At 31.6% G+C, this 23,211-nt stretch overlaps 2 protein-coding genes across 3 annotated transcripts in view; one reads left to right on the forward strand and one right to left on the reverse strand.

The window, feature by feature from the left end:
* LOC137387070 (calcium-activated chloride channel regulator 4A-like) overlaps window positions 1-19,557 on the reverse strand; it is a 34,859-nt gene extending 15,302 nt beyond the window's left edge. The window contains exons 1-7 of the mRNA XM_068073359.1: window positions 19,539-19,557; window positions 17,217-17,395; window positions 7,744-7,921; window positions 6,689-6,809; window positions 4,985-5,126; window positions 4,746-4,872; window positions 3,633-3,874 (exon numbers count right to left, since the gene is read on the reverse strand). Coding sequence (XP_067929460.1) covers window positions 3,633-3,874; window positions 4,746-4,872; window positions 4,985-5,126; window positions 6,689-6,809; window positions 7,744-7,921; window positions 17,217-17,395; window positions 19,539-19,557 — 1,008 coding nt within the window. The remainder of the gene's footprint in view (window positions 1-3,632; window positions 3,875-4,745; window positions 4,873-4,984; window positions 5,127-6,688; window positions 6,810-7,743; window positions 7,922-17,216; window positions 17,396-19,538) is intronic.
* LOC137387006 (calcium-activated chloride channel regulator 1-like) overlaps window positions 1-23,211 on the forward strand; it is a 261,390-nt gene that overhangs the window by 63,282 nt on the left and 174,897 nt on the right. The gene's annotated exons all lie outside the window — the stretch shown is intronic.

Below are 23,211 nucleotides of genomic sequence, written 5' to 3' on the forward strand. Positions count from 1 at the left end.
ACAATCTTTAAATGCATGATTTAGAGAAGATAAAAAATGTTCTAGCAAACCCTGCTAGAGGGTAAAATTAGTCACAGTTCACTGCAGCAAGCCGAAAATGATATTAATAGTTTTATCACAGTTTGTGAGATAAAAAAATACTACATCTGTTAAAAAACTTCAAGTTTCTGACTTACTGTTACGTAGGGAAAACTTACTATTTATGCTTATACCAATTTTAAAACATTTGAGTTTGAAAAAAATGTGGCTTCATCATTTTTCATCTTTTTTTTTTCCAACCTTTTTTTGTAAGCATACATGATGTAATGCTATTTTAAACCGCAATTATACTGTGTTTTGTTAGTTTTGATCTGTTAGCTTTTTTAAAGTTTAAATTAAGTTATTAATAGAATTATTATTTCAACTTGTTCTTTAAAGAGTAGTCAAGCGCTATATGCTAATACAACTCTTTTGCCAATACATTCAGTTATTTAAAACAACATCACAATTTAGTACAGTAAATATGAAATTAATTTTTTTCAAAGTTTTTATGGTGTCATGCTAAAAATCTTTAGCTACAATGTTAATAGAATAAAAGAGACCTTTTTTAGATATTACTGTAAAAAGGAACTTTTAAAACATGATAGGTTTCAAGCATTTTTAGATTTTTTATTGTCAATTGAGTAAAGTTACTTTCACTGTAGAATTCATTTTTCTTTCAGCTTCTATTATATTGAGATTACCTAGCTGTACTACCAAGGGTTGCCCGGGTAATAAATAAATTTTTGGACAAAAGATTAATTTTATTTAACGTATATAACATTTACCATTCTAACGTTTAAACTTCATATCATGAGAAAAGTACCATGTGCAGTTCAAAAGAATTTAGAAAAAAGAATAAAACAACTGTAAAGGTTTTCAAACTTTTTCAAATAACTGTAAGTTTTAAATTTCATAACTTGAAAAGAGTTTTGTTTTATTAAATTATGAGGAAAAAATGTAAAGGTGTTTAAATGTAAATGTGAAACAATTAACAAGTAATGGCTAAATAAAATCTGTTTTGCTACGATTACAAGGAAAAATTATTTAGTATACAATTATAAGATTTTGATTTCTTTCAGTGATGGCGTGCAAAAATATCGTAGGTCATAGACGTACAGAAGACTCTATACGTCTATACATACGTATAGACGTATAGAGTCTATTCTAGAGTTCTAGAGATGATCCTAGATGCAGAATGTGCAAAGATGCACCTGAGACCATCCAACACATCATCAGTGGATGCAAGCAGCTAGCAGGAAACGCATACACTGAGCGGCATAATCATGTCGCAGGTGTTGTGTATAGAAGTCTATGTGATGAGTATGGCCTTAATAAACCACAACACTGGTGGGAAGCTCCTGGTAAGGTCAATGAAAATGACTGCGCTAAGATCCTCTGGGACTTCTACATCCGAACTGACAAGCATGTCCTAGCAAACCAACCAGATATAGTGGTGGTAGACAAGGAAAACAAGAGGGCTACTATAATAGATATAGCAGTACCCAATGACTACAATATAGCCAGCAAAGAAAAAGAAAAGGTTGAGAAATATCTCCCTCATGGAGAAGACATTGAAAAATACTGGAATGTAAGAACAACTGTAATCCCAGTAGTCATTGGGGCACTGGGCGCAATAACACCGGCGCATAAAATGTGGCTTGCCCAAATAACAACAACAACAATCAACTCAGTTGAGTTGCAGAAAAGTGCGCTATTGGGAACAGCTAAGATCTTGAGGCAAGTGCTCAAACTCCAGGTCTCTGGTAGGAGACCCGAGTTAGAGCAGAATTTACCACCCATACGGAGTATCCGGGGTGAGGAAACAATTTATATATATATATATATATATATATATATATATATATACAGTATATATATATACATGTATATATATAGATTAGAGGGTGAAAAGTAGTAAAAAGCTACAACCTTAGAGCAGAGTTATTTGGCTTCTCGCTTTTGAAAAAGTGATTATGCATTGGCTTATAAATTTTAAATGACCAATTTTAAATCAAATATTTGTTTAAGAAAGCGGAAAATGTAATAAACAAAAATGAGCAGCTAAAAACAAAGCAAAGCAAACAACTGAATATCCCACTCATAGTATGATTTAGTATTTTCAGTTCTAGAGTGCTCTGATCAAAACCTAGTTTAATAGAATTATTTGTATCATTCTAAGCCTTTGTTTTTTAAGTATATTTTAACTATAATAAAACAATTTTAATTAGATTTGTGACAATTTGTTTAAAAAAGCAGGTAAATGTACATATCTTGCTAGAACCAAAAGGTTTAGTCATTTGGTCAAAATATACATGCTGTACTAAAGTAACTTTAATGAAATAATAACTATTTGATTGAGTGAAATATTGTTTACGTTTTTAAAATTAATGATTTGCTTTGCACAGCATTGCACAGTTTTGCACCAATTAACAAAATTAAAGTCATTGCAAGTTTATTACAGAAAACCTCTATACTAAAATAAAAGTTTGAACATACGAATATACTCATTTTAAAACAATACAATTATAGCATCAAAAAAGGCGCCTCAGGTTGTATAACTGAATTAATGGGGAGTATGACTGATTGTATCATGCCTGAATTTTTACTGCAGTGCTCTATGTGCAGGCAAACCACAAAGACAGAATAAAAAATTTATATGTGATTTACAACAGCCAAAAAAACTCCATAAAATTGCTTTTTAGTGTACGGATTTCTTTTTCAAAAGCTTTTTTAAAGTTTCGTCTTTAAGTTTAAGTTTTGTCACACTCCAAAACCAAATTTTGCAGTTGCTTAAAAATCTGAGAAATAATGACTGTACATGATATATAGTTAATACAAAGCTAATGATATATGCCCAAAGCTTCAAACTCTACAATAAGCATAGTGTAATAATTTTACTGGGTGTTTGTTGCAATATTATGTTATGTTAATAATTACCATATGTGGCATATAACGTCATTCAAATATAATTACTCTGTTAGCATTCATTTACTACAAATAGCCTGTTTTCCTTTGCAATTCAAGTAACAACTCCAAGCTAATAGAAACTCAGGTACTTTAATGAGCTGACATTGCTAGATATAGCCAATTTAATATGGTAATCCAATCAAATTCAAGCAATAAATGCATGAATCATTTGAATCTATATATATTATGTCTTCCTCATCAAGAAAAATGACAATCTAATGCAATAGTAATTGTATCACCCTAAACAACTATAAAATGCAAAAATAATTTTTACTTTAGACCGTATGATGGAAATGTTATGGTTGTTACACTGTAAACAAAATTAGGAGCAAACATATTAGATGGAGGTATTTAATTTAAGAATTTTTCAGTGTACAAACATTTAAGTAATCAAATTTATAAAAAATACTAACTTCTGGTTCTCACGTGTTTTTATATACATCTGCAGTTCATTTATTGATGGTTCAGTATTTTTTTTAGTTATGCAGTACTTGACTAACAAAACAATCCAAGTTGTGCAGCTCTTATAAAACTTATAAAAGCTTTTTCACTTGTCAGTAAAATTCAAAAAATAAGAAAACTCTAAAAATGAACTATTTGCTTCTTTTATTATTTAAAAACAAGTTTCAAGTTAGTTGTCTTACCCCCATGCTTCCTGAGACATCCAAACAGAGACAGACTATGTCTTGGGGGCAGAGTGTTTTAATTGGAGCAGGAGTGGTAGTAGTGGCTGTAACAGTTGTAGTAGTGAGTGGAGTGCTAGAACTTGGCACAGCTTGGGTAGAAGTAGTTGGAGGAAATGTTGGACCAGTGTATGGTTCTTTGACAATACGGAACGCAGTTTCTGGTGGAACTGGACACCGTCTGAGGGCATTATAATCTGTTGCTAAAATTAACCAAACAAACACGTGATTTCTTTGTTTTTTCTAGTTATTTTTTCTTTCAGCACTATTTTATTGATTGAGACATTACGAAAATATATTCTACTTGCATTACGACTTTGATTGTCAGAGTTCCTTAAATTGTTGTCTGCGTGTTTGCTGTCGCAATTACAAGCAAATCCATATTTGACATTCTTATTAGGAAACTTGCAGATTTTTGCTGATACCCTAAAGAGGTGATAAAATTTCTAAAATATAAAAAAATAGTCAAGAAAGACAAGAAATAAAAGAAGGCGCTAAATAAGGGTGTAGGCCTTCTTGTACATATAAACATAGAGCTATCTTCAGCAGAACTTAACAGACAGTTCAAGTACATCTAGCAGGTGAAAGCAATAAAAAATTATTAAACCGATTTTTCATGTGGCCAGATTCTAGCTATTATAGCGTAAACCATTAAATACGTAGAAATAATTTGAAGGAGAATTTTTACCTATCTATCGTCAGGCATAAGCTGACTCAACTTGTTATCATATGAGGTTGGGTAGCTGACAGCCGCAATGAGCATTTTATTATAATGGGGGGTTAATTACAAATATTGGGATATTATATTAGTACTTTTATTTGATGAGAATCCTAAAGCAGCTCTTAAATTTATTAAAATAAAAAACTCCAACACTAAAACAGATGAGCAACACAGTATTTATACAAAGAAACAGTTTTTTTTACACTGCTGGTGATTAGGTGATGCAATATCAATAGTAGTAATGAAAGCTGCTGCCTAAAATCCAGTGTTGGCAAAGGAAGAGCAATCTGCAGAATGTAGCTAAGTTATCTCAAACAGAAGTTTTATGCTTCAGCAAAGGAACTATTACTCACCAAAATCTGTATGTGTCGTCATTACTTCCCAAGCACTTTTCTCATTGCAATTTTTGTTCTGCAAATTCCGAGCTAGTCTGTTGTGTAGTGTTTGGCTGTCATGTCTTCCATCACATAAATTTACCACCTGAAATAACTAATGTCTCTATTAAATGTTATGTCATTACAGAGTTGAGAGTGTAAATGATCAAAAGACTGTAACATATGTCAATGAAAATCTGAAATAATTGAATACACACGTTATCAAAGTATTCATAGCTCAGAAGAGACGAGACTCCATCAATGTTAGTAGGCTTGTATTCACAAACTGAAGCACCTTCAATGTTTAACAACATGCAGCCTGTGGAATTAACTGCTGCAAAGCTGGCACCTTGACTGCACCTACAAAATAAATTCATTGTTAAGTCATGATAAAAATTATATGCTGACTAGCTGACAAGAAAAAAAAGTTGGTAGTGACACAATTCTTAAACAAGATTTAGTAATTTACTACATAAACACTGAGCTGCAACGAGTTGTTAGATGACTTTTTACATAAGTCCAATTGGAATAGTTGTTTTGTATACATTGTAAGATTATTAATTAATAAGTTTATTATTCTTAGCTTAATTTGTATTTGTGGGATTTTTTATCAATTGCATGTGGTGTCATTCTTGCAATTGCTGTGTGTAATTTTTCAAATTGGCAGACAGAAAAATTGGTAAATGGTTAAAAGCCTGATATTGTGAAAGCTGAGTTAAAATCATCCCCTTTTGATTTTAAACAGATGTCATCACAGTTTACATTAGCAAAGTAGTGTAAAAGATTTCATTAAACTAAAAATTACCGCTTGGTATCACATACTGTAGGTAGCTGTTTTACAATGCTTCTCACGTTTCAGCTAAAAAAGTTACCTCTAGGATTTGGTCCCAACAAACTCCTTGTGTTTATTTCTGATTTTGACAGGTCTTATAAAGAATCGAGGAGGAAATGATATGGTGCCATTCTGTTGAAACCTTTTATTTGAGTGCCTCATTTTATTTCTGGTTTAGTATTCAAGCAAGTACAGTTAACCTACGGAAGTCTTGGATATATTTCTAAAAGCAACAGCTACGACAATCATAAAATAGGGTTTTATAAACTTTAGCTTGGCGCAAGATTTTCTTTAAGCTCATGCAAAATTTAGCGCAAAGGCTAAAAGATTTTAATTATCACTCTAAACATTTATGTACAGAAATTTTCGAAAGCCTAATTTGTTAATTTTATTCTCAGAAAAGCTGTAACTGCTAGCAAATAAGCCAAATATGTAAAACGTCAGACGATAATGAAAATGAAAATGGCAGTTTATAGAACAGATTATAAATTTTGTGTTCCTAATCTGTGTTATTATTGCTGTTAAAAATGCTAATAATATAAGAAATTAATGTTAAGCTTTGCATAGTAACTGCTGAGTCTTTTCTCTCTTAGATTTAAACCTTGTTCTATAATTTATCAACTTTAGTTTGGCACTTGTTAACCAGCTATTTCAACTATATTAAGCTAATTAATTACCTGGTTATCCGATTCAATTTTTTAAGTAATCTGAAAATACAAACAGATAGCCTAAAAAAGATAAAAAATTGTAAAAAAACAATAGTATGTAGTTTGGTAAGTTCGGAAAAACTAAAACTTATTTTTAAACTAAAATAACATAATGAAAAAATAAATTACCAAATCTGTTCATATTCTAGGCACCAAACAAACCTAAAGAATAGTTGATATCAGCTATTCTACTGCTTTCAAAACAAAGGAAAAAGTACATACATGTATGTACAATAACCAATAAATATATTACAAATATGCTATATATCAAACTGAATGTTACCTTCTCACAATAAAGAGGTCATGGTGATTCAATTTGGTAGAGCTAATTAATTACCAATCCAACTCTCTCACTCTTCAAAAACACAGAAACTTCTACCAACCCAACCAAATTCCAGATTCCTTGATGCCAGTAAAGTTGTGGATTTTCTTTATCAGTTACTGCAACATCTTCATCAAATAGTCCCCATCTGAGTTTAGCAAATTCTTTGACAATTTTCTTTTCTTTAATTGAAAGCAGGAAAACATGAGTTGCATACATGTATGCATGTAAAACGAAGATATTTTGCTACCCATGTTCATATGACTACAGCGATTTTAATGCAATAAACAATGATGCTATAACATTATCAATTATAATATATATTATATTATTCAATGATCAGCCTATTAACCAAGTCAATCTTGTACTCATTTACCTTGACATTTACTCGTTAGTGTAACTTTCCACCATAAACCTATTCATATTTTGAGCCAACTGTCTATCCACAGATTCAACAGCCTGTTGGTACATTCTGTTGTCTATATATCTATCGATCTATCCATGTACCTATCAGAATGCCCTTTCAGTGTAACTTTATTCTATTTTCCTTCTGTTTATACCTTATTGTAATAACCTACCAAACTGTGTGTATATAATAGTATCCATTTGCTCAATGACAAACCAAATTTATTTCCCATCAATCAGGGGCACATTTATCAGTTATTCTATTTGCACATTCCACTTTACTGTCTATTATGCCTCCATTTATTAGCCCTTTCTACCTTGCCATTAATTTACCTCTACACCTGTTTTTTACTTACCTTTCCTTCTTCTTCTTGAGTCTGTAAACAGTTCATGTTTTGCTGTGTTTACTTATTTATTTTTAGTGCATCAATCAGTTTTTTTTCATCTATCTATTTATGCCTGCGTGCAGTAGCTTATCAATTTATTTACCTGTTCATTTTATAGGTCTTTCATTCTATTTTGCTAAAGCTGAATATTCAACAGTAGAAAATTGCTGAAGGTAAACTTACTTATAATTTAAAAACTAAGTTTTGGCATTAAAACTATAGCAAGTTCGCTGTTTCGGTTTTAAATTGAAACTAAAAAATAAATTGGTGCTTTAGTAATTTCTTGCAAACATTTCTTAGACATTTTGTATTCAATGAGGCTTACCAGGTCTATAAGGAATGTTCCCAGACTTATTTAGTATGAGATAGTCTGGAGTCAAGTGTATGTAGTCTCCTTCCACTCCACAACGACCCGGTTGCACTGTGTAAGGAGTGTCGCCGTAGGCTAGATTAGGTTCAGCCACCACTATCCTTGCCTTTGACAGCGTTTCATTTGTTCCTGGCTGTCAATAAAAGGATGAAATTATGTTGTCTCAGTACATCTGAGCTCAAAGCATATAAAACTTCCAATAATATTCAGTCTACATCCCAGCAATATATTTATGACATATTCTGTGGACGCAGAAAATGATGGGCCGCATTTTTGTCTCAAATGCCACTTATATGCCAACAAAAGTATTTGATAAAATTTTGAGTCGAAAACTCGGATGTTGAAGTAGTAATAATTGAACATTTGATTGTGTTTGAGAATTGTTATGTATTTTTGTAGAAAATACAGTAATATAATAAAAAAACTACTGTAGAATTACTAATGGTTAGCAGCGAACCCGGTATTGCTTTTTTGAGTTTTTGAGTTTTTCCACTGTCAATCAGGTATCCTGCTTCGTAGAAGTAATTGTTAACGCAAATTTTTAAACTTCTTTCATGACACTTCTTTCTGTGGACATTCTCTTTGAGGGCAATTGTCCTTAATGCATGCAAAGGTTTCCTAATGTACTTGCACGCCCGTGTTTTCCCAATCAAATTGATGTTTAAGTGGCAGGCTCTTGGAAGCTAGACTTTTAAAACAAAATATTTTGATAATCTTTCGACTGCTATGGAATTTGGACATATTTGGGCAAAAAATGTTGAAACGCATCGCGTCTAGTCAAACTAACAAATGTGCACTCAATGAATAAGTAGAATTTACATGTACTACCATGAATTTTAATAGACAAGTACTTTCTGATAATGTTGTAGAATGTACTTAAATGATGCTGTTTGCGATTTCGTAATAAGAAACCTAAGCTTGCATTCAGCCAAAAAACTATATAATGCAATTCATAAATTATATTGTATCGTTTAAGACAAAGAACTGTTGGTATAGACACATTTTAATGGAATCAAAGCAAGATTAGTAAAGAATGAGGCTGTGAGTTTATTGAGACAAACATTTATTGAAATTAGAATGCTGGTAGTTTGTTGCACCATGAGGTATTTTCATGTGTAAAAAGTACTTCCACAAATATTCCATACCACGGCAAAGTGGTCTAGTGGTGCAGGTGGTGGTGCACTTGGCTAGAAGTTTGAAAATCTGAGTTCAATCCTTGTAATGCATTGTTTTTTCTCACCTCTAAGTATGCCTTCAGACAGATGGACAAACAGACACGACCTTCACCATTGTTAAGATTTAGTGCCACCAAATCGAAGCATTAAATTGAGAGTCTCACAAAACTTACAAAAAACACTGTGCAGTGTTAATATGTTCCAACAGAAACAACAAATTTATTATCAAATATTAAATTTCATATGATGTTAATGAAAATTATTTTTTTAAACTGCAACGATGCAATGAAAACTGTGTTTTATAACTCACAAAGCCCAAAGCAGAGAACTCTCACAAAATTTGTTTCATATCTTGCAGGAAATGAGATAAAATAATATTCTATCATAGAAATGATAACAAGTACGCAGCATAACGTTGCAGAAGTATGCATAAAGCCACATTTCTTTCTGCATAAGTAGGCTGAAAAAGATGAGGTGAAAGCAATTTTAGTATTTATATGAAGCAATATTTTACTTGCTAATATGGTCATTGCTAGACTAACTATGCCTGACCTTAATGGTTAAAGGTTAATTTGCAACAAAATTTACATTACAGTTTTTTGCTATCAAAACATACATCATGCCTTACTCTGTTGTGTTGTAGGTGCAAAATATGTGGAAATGTGATTACAAGCTTTTAAAAGCTCAAAAACAAACTGACAATTGCAATCATCACAAAAACGGCCAACGGGTTGGAATCCTTCTCAAAACGGCTCAAATGTGACGTAGTTGAACACGAGGCGCTTCTGTTTACACTTTCATGCAACCTCACTTGTCAAAATATTTATACAACTACTTCACACATTCGATAAAACCATGTTCTTACACCTCTATTGCATTATAGTTGTAATGTTGTCACTTTGACCACTGATATTTCAAAACCTGGCCTCAAAAATTGTTTAATTTTTTAACATTAACTTGAGGGATTGCATATCATCTTTTAATAAACATGGGGAGCCTGTTGGTCACCTGTGATGGTTGAAAAATGCTGCAGAAATTGTTCGCACCACTTGGCGGCAAATATAGGTCACATGATCAGATTATGACTAGATGATTAGATCAAGCTGAAGCAAAACTTTAAATTAGCAAACATCTATATTTGATAAGGGCTTTCCGATAGAACCCAAAGTGTTTATTATAAAACTAGCGCTACGAAAAGTGTTATATTGAGCCTGTTATTGGCCTATATTTCACATGATAGTATCACTTGGCAAAACAATAACCACATCTAGTTGAGTACGCCATCAAAATAAAAAGATTCCAAACTACGGTCATTATTTTAACTGTTAGTTTTTGAGCTTTTGAGAGCTTGTGATCACATTTCCTCATATTGTGCACCTACAACACAGCAGAGTAAGACATGGTGAATCTTTTGATACTAAATAATTGTAATATGAATTTTGTTGCGAGTCAACTTTTAAAATACACTTTTATTTGCATGTAAGGTAATTGGAAATCATTACACCAAAATAATGATCAATCTGCTACTTTACTCAAAATAACCAAGTATCCCTAAAAAGCTAAACCGGTCCATATAAAATAGCTCTATCACGCATGCCTCTTGAATCAACTGCCAGTTAAAGGACAGCAGCAAAATCTAAGCATTTTACAAAATTTGTTTGACAAAAGGTTTTACCAACCAGAACTTTTTATGAAATAGACAAGCTTAAATTGTTTTCAAACATGATTCTTTTTTATTTCTATAGGATAATTTTGATTATTCAACAGACTTGTACATGGGCAGTAACAGTGAAAATCATTTATATAATAAAAGTGCTTCTATTATACATGTAGTTGCATAGCCAATGATTTACTCATCAAAATATTAAACTGGCAGCGTTATTTCAATCTTTTTGAAACTTTTGAACATACTCGTTCAAGAAAGTAGAAGATAACAGCCTAAAAAAAAAACAACTTCACAAAAAAACCAACTTCTTTTAATTAAGAGTTCTTTAAAGCATGATAAAACAGGTATACTTATTGTATGCTATTTTTTATCAATATGAACAGCATTATTTTCTGTTTTAATTGCATTTAAATTCAGCACAGTTTAACATGAGTTAAATCATTGTACTAGCTTTACTAAACCTTTATAAATGTTACAACAGAAGCGCCGGAAACATCTGCTGATGTTGGTTCTGATAAAATATGATAATAATCAATTTTTTCAATATTTTTGTTAAGCATGAGTATACAAAACGTTGGGTAACCAGGAATAAAATGCACAGCTAGCAAAATTGTAACAATTTTTTGCATATAAGGTAGAAAACAACAAGCAAATTTGAATTGTTCCTGATGTACGTATATCCGAGCGTAAAAGACTTCCTTGAAACCAAATTTGTAGCACGCGAAAAAGCCATGGAGCATTCCTGTCCTTATTAGATAATAGCTCGACACCGGTATTTGTAAATCTGTCACTTATCTTAATTCCGCTAATTGACACACTCTGTAAGCTTGTATTTAATAAGGAAGTAGAGCAAATACTTGCATTGGCAATCTGCCAGAAGCATTTAATGCAAGGCAAAAACCTTTTCAATAATATTACATGTCATACCTTTCTATTTGGCATTTTAGGCATTGGCAATTAAAAACCCTATGAGCTTAAAACTAACAAAGAGAGTATTTGTTCATGTGTGAGATTTTATCTTGATTATAAAAGTTGGTTCCATGTAGTTACATTTTTTGTTGCATACTTACGCAGACTAGCAGACTGTATTACTACAGCCATTTGTCGATATGTGAATGTTTTATGTCTGTTGTATGTATTAAAGATAATTAAATGCCATGGTAAATCAATAAGATTTTTGTTTGCCTGCAATCAAAATGGTGATTAACATCCTATCACCGAAATATTTACCACCAAAAAAACACCGTGAAATATTATGCAGTTTAAAGCTATTGCCTTTGTATGACTTTCAGTATTTGCCAAGGTGCTGCTCTGTAGCAGTTGATGTACATATGTGATTGCTTAGCTACAATATTTGTTAAGCATAGTACAAACATAAAAGAAAAAGTTTACAACAAATTGTGTTTCAAAAGGATACAGAAACCAAAACATCGAAAAACTAGAAACAATACACTTAGACAAGCTTCAAGCAATGCTAAACATTCAAAAGAAATTTTAATCCCATCGTTTATGGAATTTGTCATTTAAATTTAATCTAGAAAGCTTTAGGGAAAGTATTCATCATCATCAGACAATACTTTTGGCTAATTGAGTTCCAAACCGACACTGTGTAGTCAAGGTAAGGCGTAATCAAAAGAAAATTCTTACCAGTTGCCAAGAGGGCTGATCTGCCCAAACAGAGGGAACTACTATAGTCACCTCTTTTATGTAAAGCTGACTTCTGGTGGCTCTGTGTAAGATCTCTGATGCATTGCTGATATAGACCTGATGAAAGTGAAGAGTACAGTTTTTATATTAGCTGGTTGTGTTAACAGATTGATGCTGTTTTGTAACCTAACATAATATAAGAGTACGCTAAATAGAGAATTTTATGTACATTATAACTTGTATATTCTCTTGCTTCAAAGCAATGGAATGCTATTATAGATTAAAATTCTGGTCATTTACTTTAGTTCTTGAGGCTTTTTCAAAACTTTGAACTAGATTATTAGCATAACAATTATGTTAAGCTGCTTCTTTAGGCAGTCACAAAAGACTATATGTTAATGCATCAGCTTGGCTAAAATGTTCATTTATTTAAAACAATGGTTTTAGCAAATTTAATATGATATTAGCCTTGTTTACAAAAAAGTTATATATTACCATGTTATAAAGCTATGGCTAAAATGCTGATAGAAAATTATACACTTTTCAGATGTAACTGCAGAAACAGGAGCCCTAAAACATACTAAATCTTAATAATTTCAAGCCTTGTTCTCAACTGAGTAAAATTACCTTCACTGTAACATTCCTCTTGGTTTTAACTTATATTTACTTGCTAGCGGTTAGAAGCATTAGAGATAGTGAAAAGTTGATTTCTTAAACTATCATTATAATATAGTGTAAAATAGATTCATATAATAGGGTTAGGAGTAGCATAACATAGTATAAAAAGAGTTTATTATGATTTTAACATAATACAATATCGGGAAAATATAATACAATATTATAAAGCATAATATAATATGACCTGATTTAGTGTGATATAATAACATAATATGATATGACATGATATAGTATAATATAGAACATAATAATATAATATGTTGTGATATAAAATAAAAATACAATGCAACACAACGTAGGACAACTCAATGTTATGCCACATAATATCATGTAACATAACAGAGTTTGACATAAACTAATATCATATATCGTGATATCAGATAGTAAACTACAATTGAATTCAATAAAATACAGTGTATGCTATAATAGTATAGGGCAACAATACTGGCGACCTACTTATACCTGCTTACAAATGAGTTTTTAAAGCTTCAAACTTATGTTTTGTTTACACAAGATTTTTAAGGAATGAGTCTATTTACAACCCTGTAGATTGATTAGGCGCCGAAAAAAATGACAGCCAAAGTTATGATGGCCTTTTACAATTCATGAGAAACCGTTTAGTTTCCTTGTACAATACATATTACTTGAGCTGGTCGTGAGTTGCATTAACAGGTAAATTTCTTATACTCACCCAATGATGCAAATTGAAAAAGGGTTATTCTTCATTCATAACCCATCGATATTTTTGCAAATTACATAAAACTAAATTTATGCCTCAGTAACTTTCTGTAAATTCTTGTACAATATTTTACTAGTTAAAACTTCCAAAAGTATTAAACGACAGCTCAGTAAGTCTCAACTGCTAAAGTAAACAGTGGGAAACCAAAATTTGAAAATGCTTTTTTGTGTAAAATATAATAATATGCTATTGCAGTAGTTACAACAGCAAAAACTACTCATGTTGCTAACATTAATAAAAAGATGATTTGATTACAAGACGAATGACAAGTTCTACAGTTGGTAAAGCTTGTTAACCAACTAAGCTCTTTCTGAATGATTATATTTGGAGGATTAGCAAAAAATAAAAAACAGTTTTTCAAATAAATGAAGGAACCAGAATTAAGTCCAGTTGGGTACTAACCCATATTTCTGCTTTTTAAAGAGTTTGTGGGTAGCACCAACCAGAAATTAAGTTCAACAGCTAATGGCTTATATATGAACTTACACACATTTTTTTTATCAAGAAGTATCAGTATTTTTCTATCATTTGTTATTGGCTTTGATACTTGAGATGATCTGATCGCTAGGATGATATAAGATTCACATCGATGAAACTTTATTGCAATTAAAATGTTCAGATCAATAAAAGAATGTGACTATGACTTCTGTAACTGCGGAGTGACAGACAAAATAAATAGAGACGCGTAACGTAACGCATCGATTTAAATGCAATAGCTGATATCATCTATTGCAGCAATAACTAGTGAGGTCACATTTCACGTCATTTCACGTCATTTCACACAAATTTTTCTTATGAGTGTTGTAAATAGGATTAAGTATAATTCAAACTAAGAATATTATATGACTTTTGCCAAAAAGTGTTTGCAAATGAAATTGAAGCTCTCATTAAAACATTATTCTAATTTACACTCACATAAATGTAAATGACAGTAATAATATCATACAATAGCTTTTTCTCAATATGGAAAGCAAATTTGCATTTGATTTTTTTTCTTTCTTCTTTTTACAAAATCAGCTGTAATAAAAACAAAAATAAAATAAAAACAGCTTAAACCATCCTTAAAAACAGCTTAAACCATCCTTAAAAACAGCTTAAACCATCCTTAAAAACAGCTTAAACCATCCTTAAAAACAGCTTAAACCATCCTTAAAAACAGCTTAAACCATCCTTAAAAACAGCTTAAATCATCCTTAAAAACAGCTTAAATCATCTTTAAAAACAGCTTAAACCATCCTTAAAAACAGCTTAAACCGTCCTTAAAAACAGCTTAAACCATCCTTAAAAACAGCTTAAACCGTCCTTAAAAACAGCTTAAACCGTCCTTAAAAACAGCTTAAACCGTCCTTAAAAACAGCTTAAACCATCCTTAAAAACAGCTTAAACCATCCTTAAAAACAGCTTAAACCATCCTTAAAAACAGCTTAAACCGTCCTTAAAAACAGCTTAAACCGTCCTTAAAAACAGCTTAAACCATCCTTAAAAACAGCTTAAACCATCCTTAAAAACAGCTTAAACCATCCTTAAAAACAGCTTAAACCATCCTTAAAAACAGCTTAAATCATCCTTAAAAACAGCTTAAATCATCTTTAAAAACAGCTTAAACCATCCTTAAAAACAGCTTAAACCGTCCTTAAAAACAGCTTAAACCATCCTTAAAAACAGCTTAAACCATCCTTAAAAACAGCTTAAACCGTCCTTAAAAACAGCTTAAACCGTCCTTAAAAACAGCTTAAACCATCCTTAAAAACAGCTTAAACCATCCTTAAAAACAGCTTAAACCGTCCTTAAAAACAGCTTAAACCATCCTTAAAAACAGCTTAAACCATCCTTAAAAACAGCTTAAACCATCCTTAAAAACAGCTTAAACCATCCTTAAAAACAGCTTAAACCATCCTTTACTACCTCAAGATTTGCTGAAAGCAGCTGTGACATACTCAATATATTTAAACAAAGTTATTCTTTATTATAATAAAAGCTGTGTTTATTCATTGCCATGTAGGAAGGCTTAAAAATAGGATAAGATACATCATTACATAATTTCCCAACTAACAACATTTTGCACTGTAAACCAGCCTTCTACTGTACAACCCGTTATATTCACTCAGCTTTCAAGTGTTTAAAGTTATTGGTCACACGTTTATGTTCTATTCCAGGATACAGATTAATATAATTGAAACAGTGTGATACTGTCAAGGAACAACTCTACATAAATTGATTACTTGTAAGACACTACGGATCTCCTACAAGAACGGGCCCAAGCTATGAGAGCCCCTAATTTACATACATCTAACACTTTCCTTATCCAGCAATGTGGCAGAGCCAATTATAGATAAGGATTTAATGAGGTGGCATGTGCTAGCATACATTCAAAAAAATTCTGACACAAACTCTTTTCTCAATAAACTATTGTGACTTAATTCAAAAATAATTAATGTAATATAATGAAATATGTTATAAAACTATGTGTCATATTTGTGCTGACTGATGCTTTTAATGATAGTTGCAACAGTTAGAAAAATATCAGAGCTTCTCACACTTATTCTTACAGAAAATGTATTTGTAAAATTAACAAAGTGCTAGGAAAAAGTTCCTTTTGTCTTTTTTACATTTTTTTCTTTGCGTTATTTTGTTTTAATAGAATATTTGTTTAATACAATTAAATTAAGCATTAGTTTTCTTTGCATTTGTTACTACAGAAAAATGTTTATTTACGATATATGAATGACAGTAAAATATTGATAGACCTTTATAAATCTGTCAAAATAATTTGTCTATAAACTAACTTATCTATAAAAGCTAATTTGCTAGTCTTAAAAGAGTGATACAATACAGATGCAACTTGAAAGCAGTAAAACATATATTTGTGAAGTATTACTCTACTTGTTATCACTTCATGCAGTAGTATTTTATTAGATGCTGTATAATACCTTGTTATTCACATTACAATATGTTACAGTTGTTTTATAAGATTTTTTTAACAAAACCAGCAATGGTCGTTGCAATATATCAAATGACCGTCAAAGTTTCCCTATAATGTTGGCACAGATATTTTATGTTATAAATTTGAACTTTCAGAATGTATATTAGATGACATCACCTCACATTTTGTTTACAAGATTTGACTAACTGTTACCTTTTTTATATTGTTCTTTATAATATACATGTAATTTAGAAACAACTCCGTCTAAAATGAATTTGTTGGTATTGAAGTATTAAAAAATCAAAGAATGGCAACGTTTGGGTTATTATCCATATTGTTTTCATTTGGGTTCTTTAACTTGGTAAGCTAAATTTAGTCCTATCTTCCTGATAAATGTATTTAAATAGTTTATCCAGAAAGTTGTTCACATAACTTAAAAGTAAAGTCTCTATTTTATCATTCAATAACAGAAAACTAGTGTTAGCAACTTTAGGCATATTGTCGAGATGGAGGCAGCAACAACCAAATAACCCTTAGACTGCCTTTAAACCATCGCGTCAATAAAACAACCAACCAAAGAGGACATTATAAATTGCTTGCCTTTAGCCTGTTAATAATGTCTACATTTTCAGGAACCTTGTCATCGATGGCAACAATAACATCAGTATAGCCTCCATCAGGGCTTAGTCTTATATCCTGTCTATCTTTACCTATGTTTGATGATGCAACCATGACAACCAGGAAACAGAAGATGATGTAGAATTTTGACATTTTCTCACCTATAAAACAACGTTTTAATATTAGCTCATCAGGCAATCATGGCAGTGATCAATCATATGATAGGAAGCTACTTGTTTCATAATCATAGTTTGATCTGAATTTTTCTATGACTAACAGTTTGTTACGTAATTATTTATGGTAAAGCAACTTTTGATTTTTAAGAAAATAAAGATTAACTTGTATAAGTTGCTGTGAGTCGCAACTTAAAACCTGACAGCAACCATTTTGTATTTTACTGTGTATATTCTGACTGGTCTAGAAGTGTTAGACTATATGGTTTACAATGTGCTATTCCCATGTTTACGAAGAACATTATTCCCGCGACAACATCGGCATAGATTTCAATATTTTTTATTCATTAGTTTTGGCATGAATGTTTTCATATTCAATGGCTTCTGACAATTGAATTGTTTTTGTACAGAATAACATGTGTCTACTAAGTTTATGAAAGATATATTTGGGAAATCGCTCAAACTGAGCAGTAATGTTTAAATGATGTTTATCATCCCTGGTAACTTATTATCACATTCAGGGTGGCTGTTTGACAACTCCTCATTTTAGCGCTAATCTAGACTCCATCTCCATCAAGGCGTTGGGTAAAAAAATTTAATAAGATTTACCACAAAGTTATATTTAAAACTGAAAAATGTCGTTTGTGATTGGGTTTTATTTTATGTAGAATATGATTTGATTTTTATACACACAGCAAGCCACATTAGACTATTTATGACATCTAGCCAGCTTCGAGTATTACTGACAGAAGTTCTTTTATAGTTGTACTTGCACGGCTTAAATGAATATTTGCTCAAAGGAATGAATTTTTAGCACAGAGATTATTCTGGCTTGAAACTCGCTAAAAACATATTGAGTATTAAAAGCAGATGAAATTTAAAAAACATAAGCTGTTAAAATATTGGTTAGTCTATATTTTAAAACGATTAAAAAGCTAAGCATTCATTTAAGTAGGAAAATACAATATAACTTCGGTCTTGAATTACTGCTGTGGTATGGGAGACAATTTTGACAGGAAAACGTGTGGCGAGCAAGGGAAAAACCTTATTAGCACTCACCCAAAAAAACTTTTGGAATGCTTAGCCTGAGTACTTGAATGACATAATGCAATGTCAAATACTCTTAACTAACCAACTTAAAAGATGTCGCATGAATCTTTCAATTTTTAAATTTGTGATGTGTGCAGGAAGTAATGACAAAGTCAAACATATATCAACATTTGCTCCACACAGCGGATATATGGATATTAATTCTCACAAGCCCATTCTAGCAGTACTGCAACCAAATGACTTTAATAAGTTTAAAATAACTTGACAATTGTATCTTGATTTCCCTAAAAGATACTCTGAATTGGTAATGGAAACCTTCTGTTCTAAAATGCCCTTAAACTCATTTCCTGACGAGTTTGTACCATGCTGTGTATTGACAAATTAGAAGTATGGTTTTCATTTTATATTTATTCCATCTACACCATGCTCAGTGTAAAAATTGTTTGGTAAATTGGTGACGGGAACAAAAGAATTGTCATTATTAGCGCAACAAAAAAAGTTTTAAAGAATCAATAATTTGGTGGTCGTTTCAACTTTATATCAATCATTGATTACTGAGACAAACAATGGCACTGTACGTGTTACTTACACGTCTTTTATCAATCATTTAGAAAAAGAAAATATATTCAGCTAAACATTGCATATTGTGACAAATTTTATTATCACTATAATGATCAAAGTTTTGAACATTCGAGATTGGTGTGGCTGAAAATGGTTTTTTGGAGAGATCATGGTTTAATGGCTGCCTGAGACAAATGCACAATTTTTGTGAGTGTATTTTTAGTTTGTCTAATGTGTCATATAGCATAATGTAATTGAGAGTACACATTACACAATAAGGTAAACATAAAAAGAGTTAGGTACATTAACTAATTCAAAATTTACTTTTTTCTCATGGTAAAACATTCAAATCTTCAACAATGCAGAAAGATAATGTATTCAAGTCAATAGTGCTAAGTGCGAAGCCATTTTAGAAAAATGCGACATGTTCCAGTTTGAATATAATAGCTGCTTAATTTTGCTTAAAAAATGGTTGCTTCAAATGTTATAATTTCCTATCAATATCGACCAGTAAACTCACCTAATGGACTGTCAGTCATTGGGAAGGCTGCAGCAAAAAGTGAATGATTTTTACCTAAGCATCTTATTATATATAGTCAGATTTGACTTCCTCATTTCAAATGTGTCGCACCTGCAAGTTAAACATAAACTGACACTAATTTCTGACTTTCCTAACGATTTTAAATCTTAATTGACAGTCAAAAACAACAATTAAAACAGCTATTAGAAGGCATATGCTTATGAGCCTCAAGATATCTGATTACGACGAAAAAAGCTAATTTACAAAAAAGTTACTTATGAACACATTGTTAATAAAATGTTGAATTTACTTGGTACAATAATTAACTGATATACATTTACGATTTTCAAATGAGTTTCAGGCAACTGTTAATGCATGCTAACCTTGATCTTGTAACCAGATAACTATAGAAAAAACAAAATCACAATGGTTAGATTTTCTTTTATAAATATGGTCAACAGGACTATATAGTCTAGTACACTGTATAGTATACTGCATGTCTAAATAAACATCACAAAACTCCTTTTTGAGTAATTTTTTTATTTCAACAACTAATTACAATTCAATTTATATTTTGATGCTTATTTTATTTTCTTTGAGTGACATTCATAAATAAATAATTTTGAGGTGAAAATCCTCCAACCATTTTAGCAAAAAGTGCAAGACATAAATTACTAAGTCGATTCGAATGAAACTGCGAAACCCTAATGATATTTATGATAGAACTTTAGGTCAGCGTCAAACAAATAGCTGCAAGTGTGTAATTGATCTTTGATTGATTGATTCTGACCAGTAAACCATAACTACCCACAGAAACAAACTACAAGGCCAGCAAGTCAAGTAGGGGCTTGCTATAACTGTTGTCTGCAATGGCGTACCCAAAGACTCATTGCTCTGACAAGCAAATTAATTAATCGCATCCAATGGTTAATAACCTCACTGAATTTTCCATCCTGTCAGTTGTGTATAATGAGAAGGCATTCTCCGTAGCAGAGGATGATGGAAACCTACCTAAACACCCTTGGTTCTTTTTCTAGGAGAAAAGGCTATGTGATGAAAATGGAAATCACCCAACCACATAAAATAGGATTATATATATATATATATATATATATATATATATATATATATATATATATATAATCCTATTTTTCTATATAAAATCTATATTCCTATATAATATAATATATATATTATATTATATATATATATATATCAAAATGCATCATGCTTAGAACTAAAATCAGAGTGCTCAACATAAGGTGGTGAATTTGGATCCTCATCTCTATACCAGGTTATTTCTTTTCCCAGGAAAATATTGATCATTATTTGTAATGAGCTGCCAGTAGCATGAAAGTGATCTAACTACCTAGGACGCTGTCGAATTGGCCTCCCATACTCAGCTGATACACTTTTATTACATGATCACAGATAACTACTTTGGTGTTGCGTGTAATATGATTTCAGCTTCTTTGGCGGCTACATTATGCCTGATGTTTCTAGATTTTTTTATACAAGGTTCAACCTTTTTACTGCCATATGCGTATTTATGCGAAGCCTATTGTCAACTGCCGTATGTGCATTTTTGCGAGTTTTCCAGCAATTTCATAGTAGCTTAATTTTTCTTATTCGTTGACAACATAATGAAAAATATTTATAATTTTATGGTATTGACCGTGTTGTCCGAAGATTTATTTATAAGATTAGCCTAAAATGATGAAGTAATATTAAATTTTCTTTGGGAATTTCCAACTTGAAAACAAACATTTTTTTCTTTCTGATGTTCAAACTATTTAGCGTTACTATGGCTTTCGTAAGTACCTTCCGAGTTATAAAATAGAGAATTACTTTTGTTAATGACATTATTGCCAATTAATATTCAGATTTTAGTAATTACACAAATTATTAAAGTAGCAGCATTGACTCTGATAGTGAAATTAATAATTTTGTAAGAGTAAGAAACATTGAAGAAGATCGTTTCAGCTTCGTAGCGATCATAGCTTCACATAGCTTTATCAACCCCAAAGTATAAATACATTGAATTTTTTGCATAGCAGTGTTGTTAACATGTTGTCAAAAAAAATATATAGCTAAATTTGAACACGGACGGCAGTGAAAGGGTTAAGTTATGTCAATTTCTTTAAGTTTTAATATGTGCACGTGCATGTTTTTATAAAAACACTATGAGAATATTTTTTATGGTTTTAGTTAACAATCGTACAGAAAAAGTTCATCTTTGTCTTTTTATGCACCTGAGACCTTTATAAACAGCTAATGTCTGTAGGCTTCTATAACTATTCACTGACTCTAAAACCAACATTTTTGCTAAATATTAACTAACATGTTTTAGTTCGATTCATTTTTGGGATCGTTCTAATGTATAGAATGATTACTGTTGGTCTAAAGCATAGCCCTCAATTTATATTTATTTGTAATAGCAGAGCGCCGTGACCAGGGACAACGAGATTGATCACGTGACTGATGCCGCAGCAAGGCCGAATCTCATTAACACAGTAAGAGACTCGTCTACCGGTAAGCGGGCTCACATGCCGAGCTGCACAACAAAGAGAAGATTGCTCTCAGCGATAAAAGAAGGAGTCTATTGATATACAAAGACCTTGTTAACAAATAAAGACTCAGCAAACCTAGGGCAGTCACTCTGCATGATTGTTAATTGCTGCATATACATTGACTTCATATATATTTATACATATTGCACAGATATATATTCTTGTAGGTAATACACTCGGTGGTTTATTCTTAGCAAAGGGAACCGGCAGTTTTCTTTACTCATGCAACACGATTGCTCAAGTCTGCTTATAGTGAATGGATATTTTTGTATTTTAGAAATTGGCAGTAAAGCCTGGTTCACACTATATCACTGTTAGTCAGCGTTTTTCTTTTGGCGTTCATCTTCCGATATGTGAACTGTGAACACAACAAATTTAGCTAGCCACGCTGCTATAATAATATACTGCTCAATTTTAGTGAGTTATAGTCTGCAAGGTCAAAATATTGCCAAGCTATAGAAGAACTTTGAGACCTTGTTGAGCAGGATGACTCTAAATATGAGGCAGTTATAGATAGAGCTGCACCTAAAACTAATACCTAGCTTCCTCCACCATGAGCAAAGCCTTACACAATGACGGCCGTGATTAAATCTTAAATTGATAAGAAATATTGTCAAAGAAATATGAAGCATCAAAGATGTAATAAAAATGTCAATTAAAATTTTCTCACAAACTACCTTCTAAAAGATTTAGGTCACGGTCATGATGGGCAAGTGATTAGTGCATTACAAACAATATTTTTAATATCGTTTGTAATGCACTTACCAATATTGTGGCGACCAATATTTTCGAAAATGGAACAATGAGTTTTCTCCATAGATATATAAACCTATATATCTATATATATATCTATGGTATTTATATCTATTTATATGGTATTTATATATATTTATATGTATCTATATATATATCTATGGTATATACATCTATGGTTTTCTCCGATTTTGTGAGGCATTTTGCAACTTTTTACACCTGAAAACTTCATGGCCACTTGATTGTCACTTGTACCCAGCCTCTGCGCATTCCTTTGGCTAAAACCTAAACAGCTGAGTTGGCAACGGCGTTCGCTCGAAGCACAGATCACTTACAGCCTCATACCAATT

Source organism: Watersipora subatra, chromosome 2 (assembly GCF_963576615.1).
Source record: "Watersipora subatra chromosome 2, tzWatSuba1.1, whole genome shotgun sequence".
NCBI lineage: Eukaryota > Metazoa > Bryozoa > Gymnolaemata > Cheilostomatida > Watersiporidae > Watersipora > Watersipora subatra.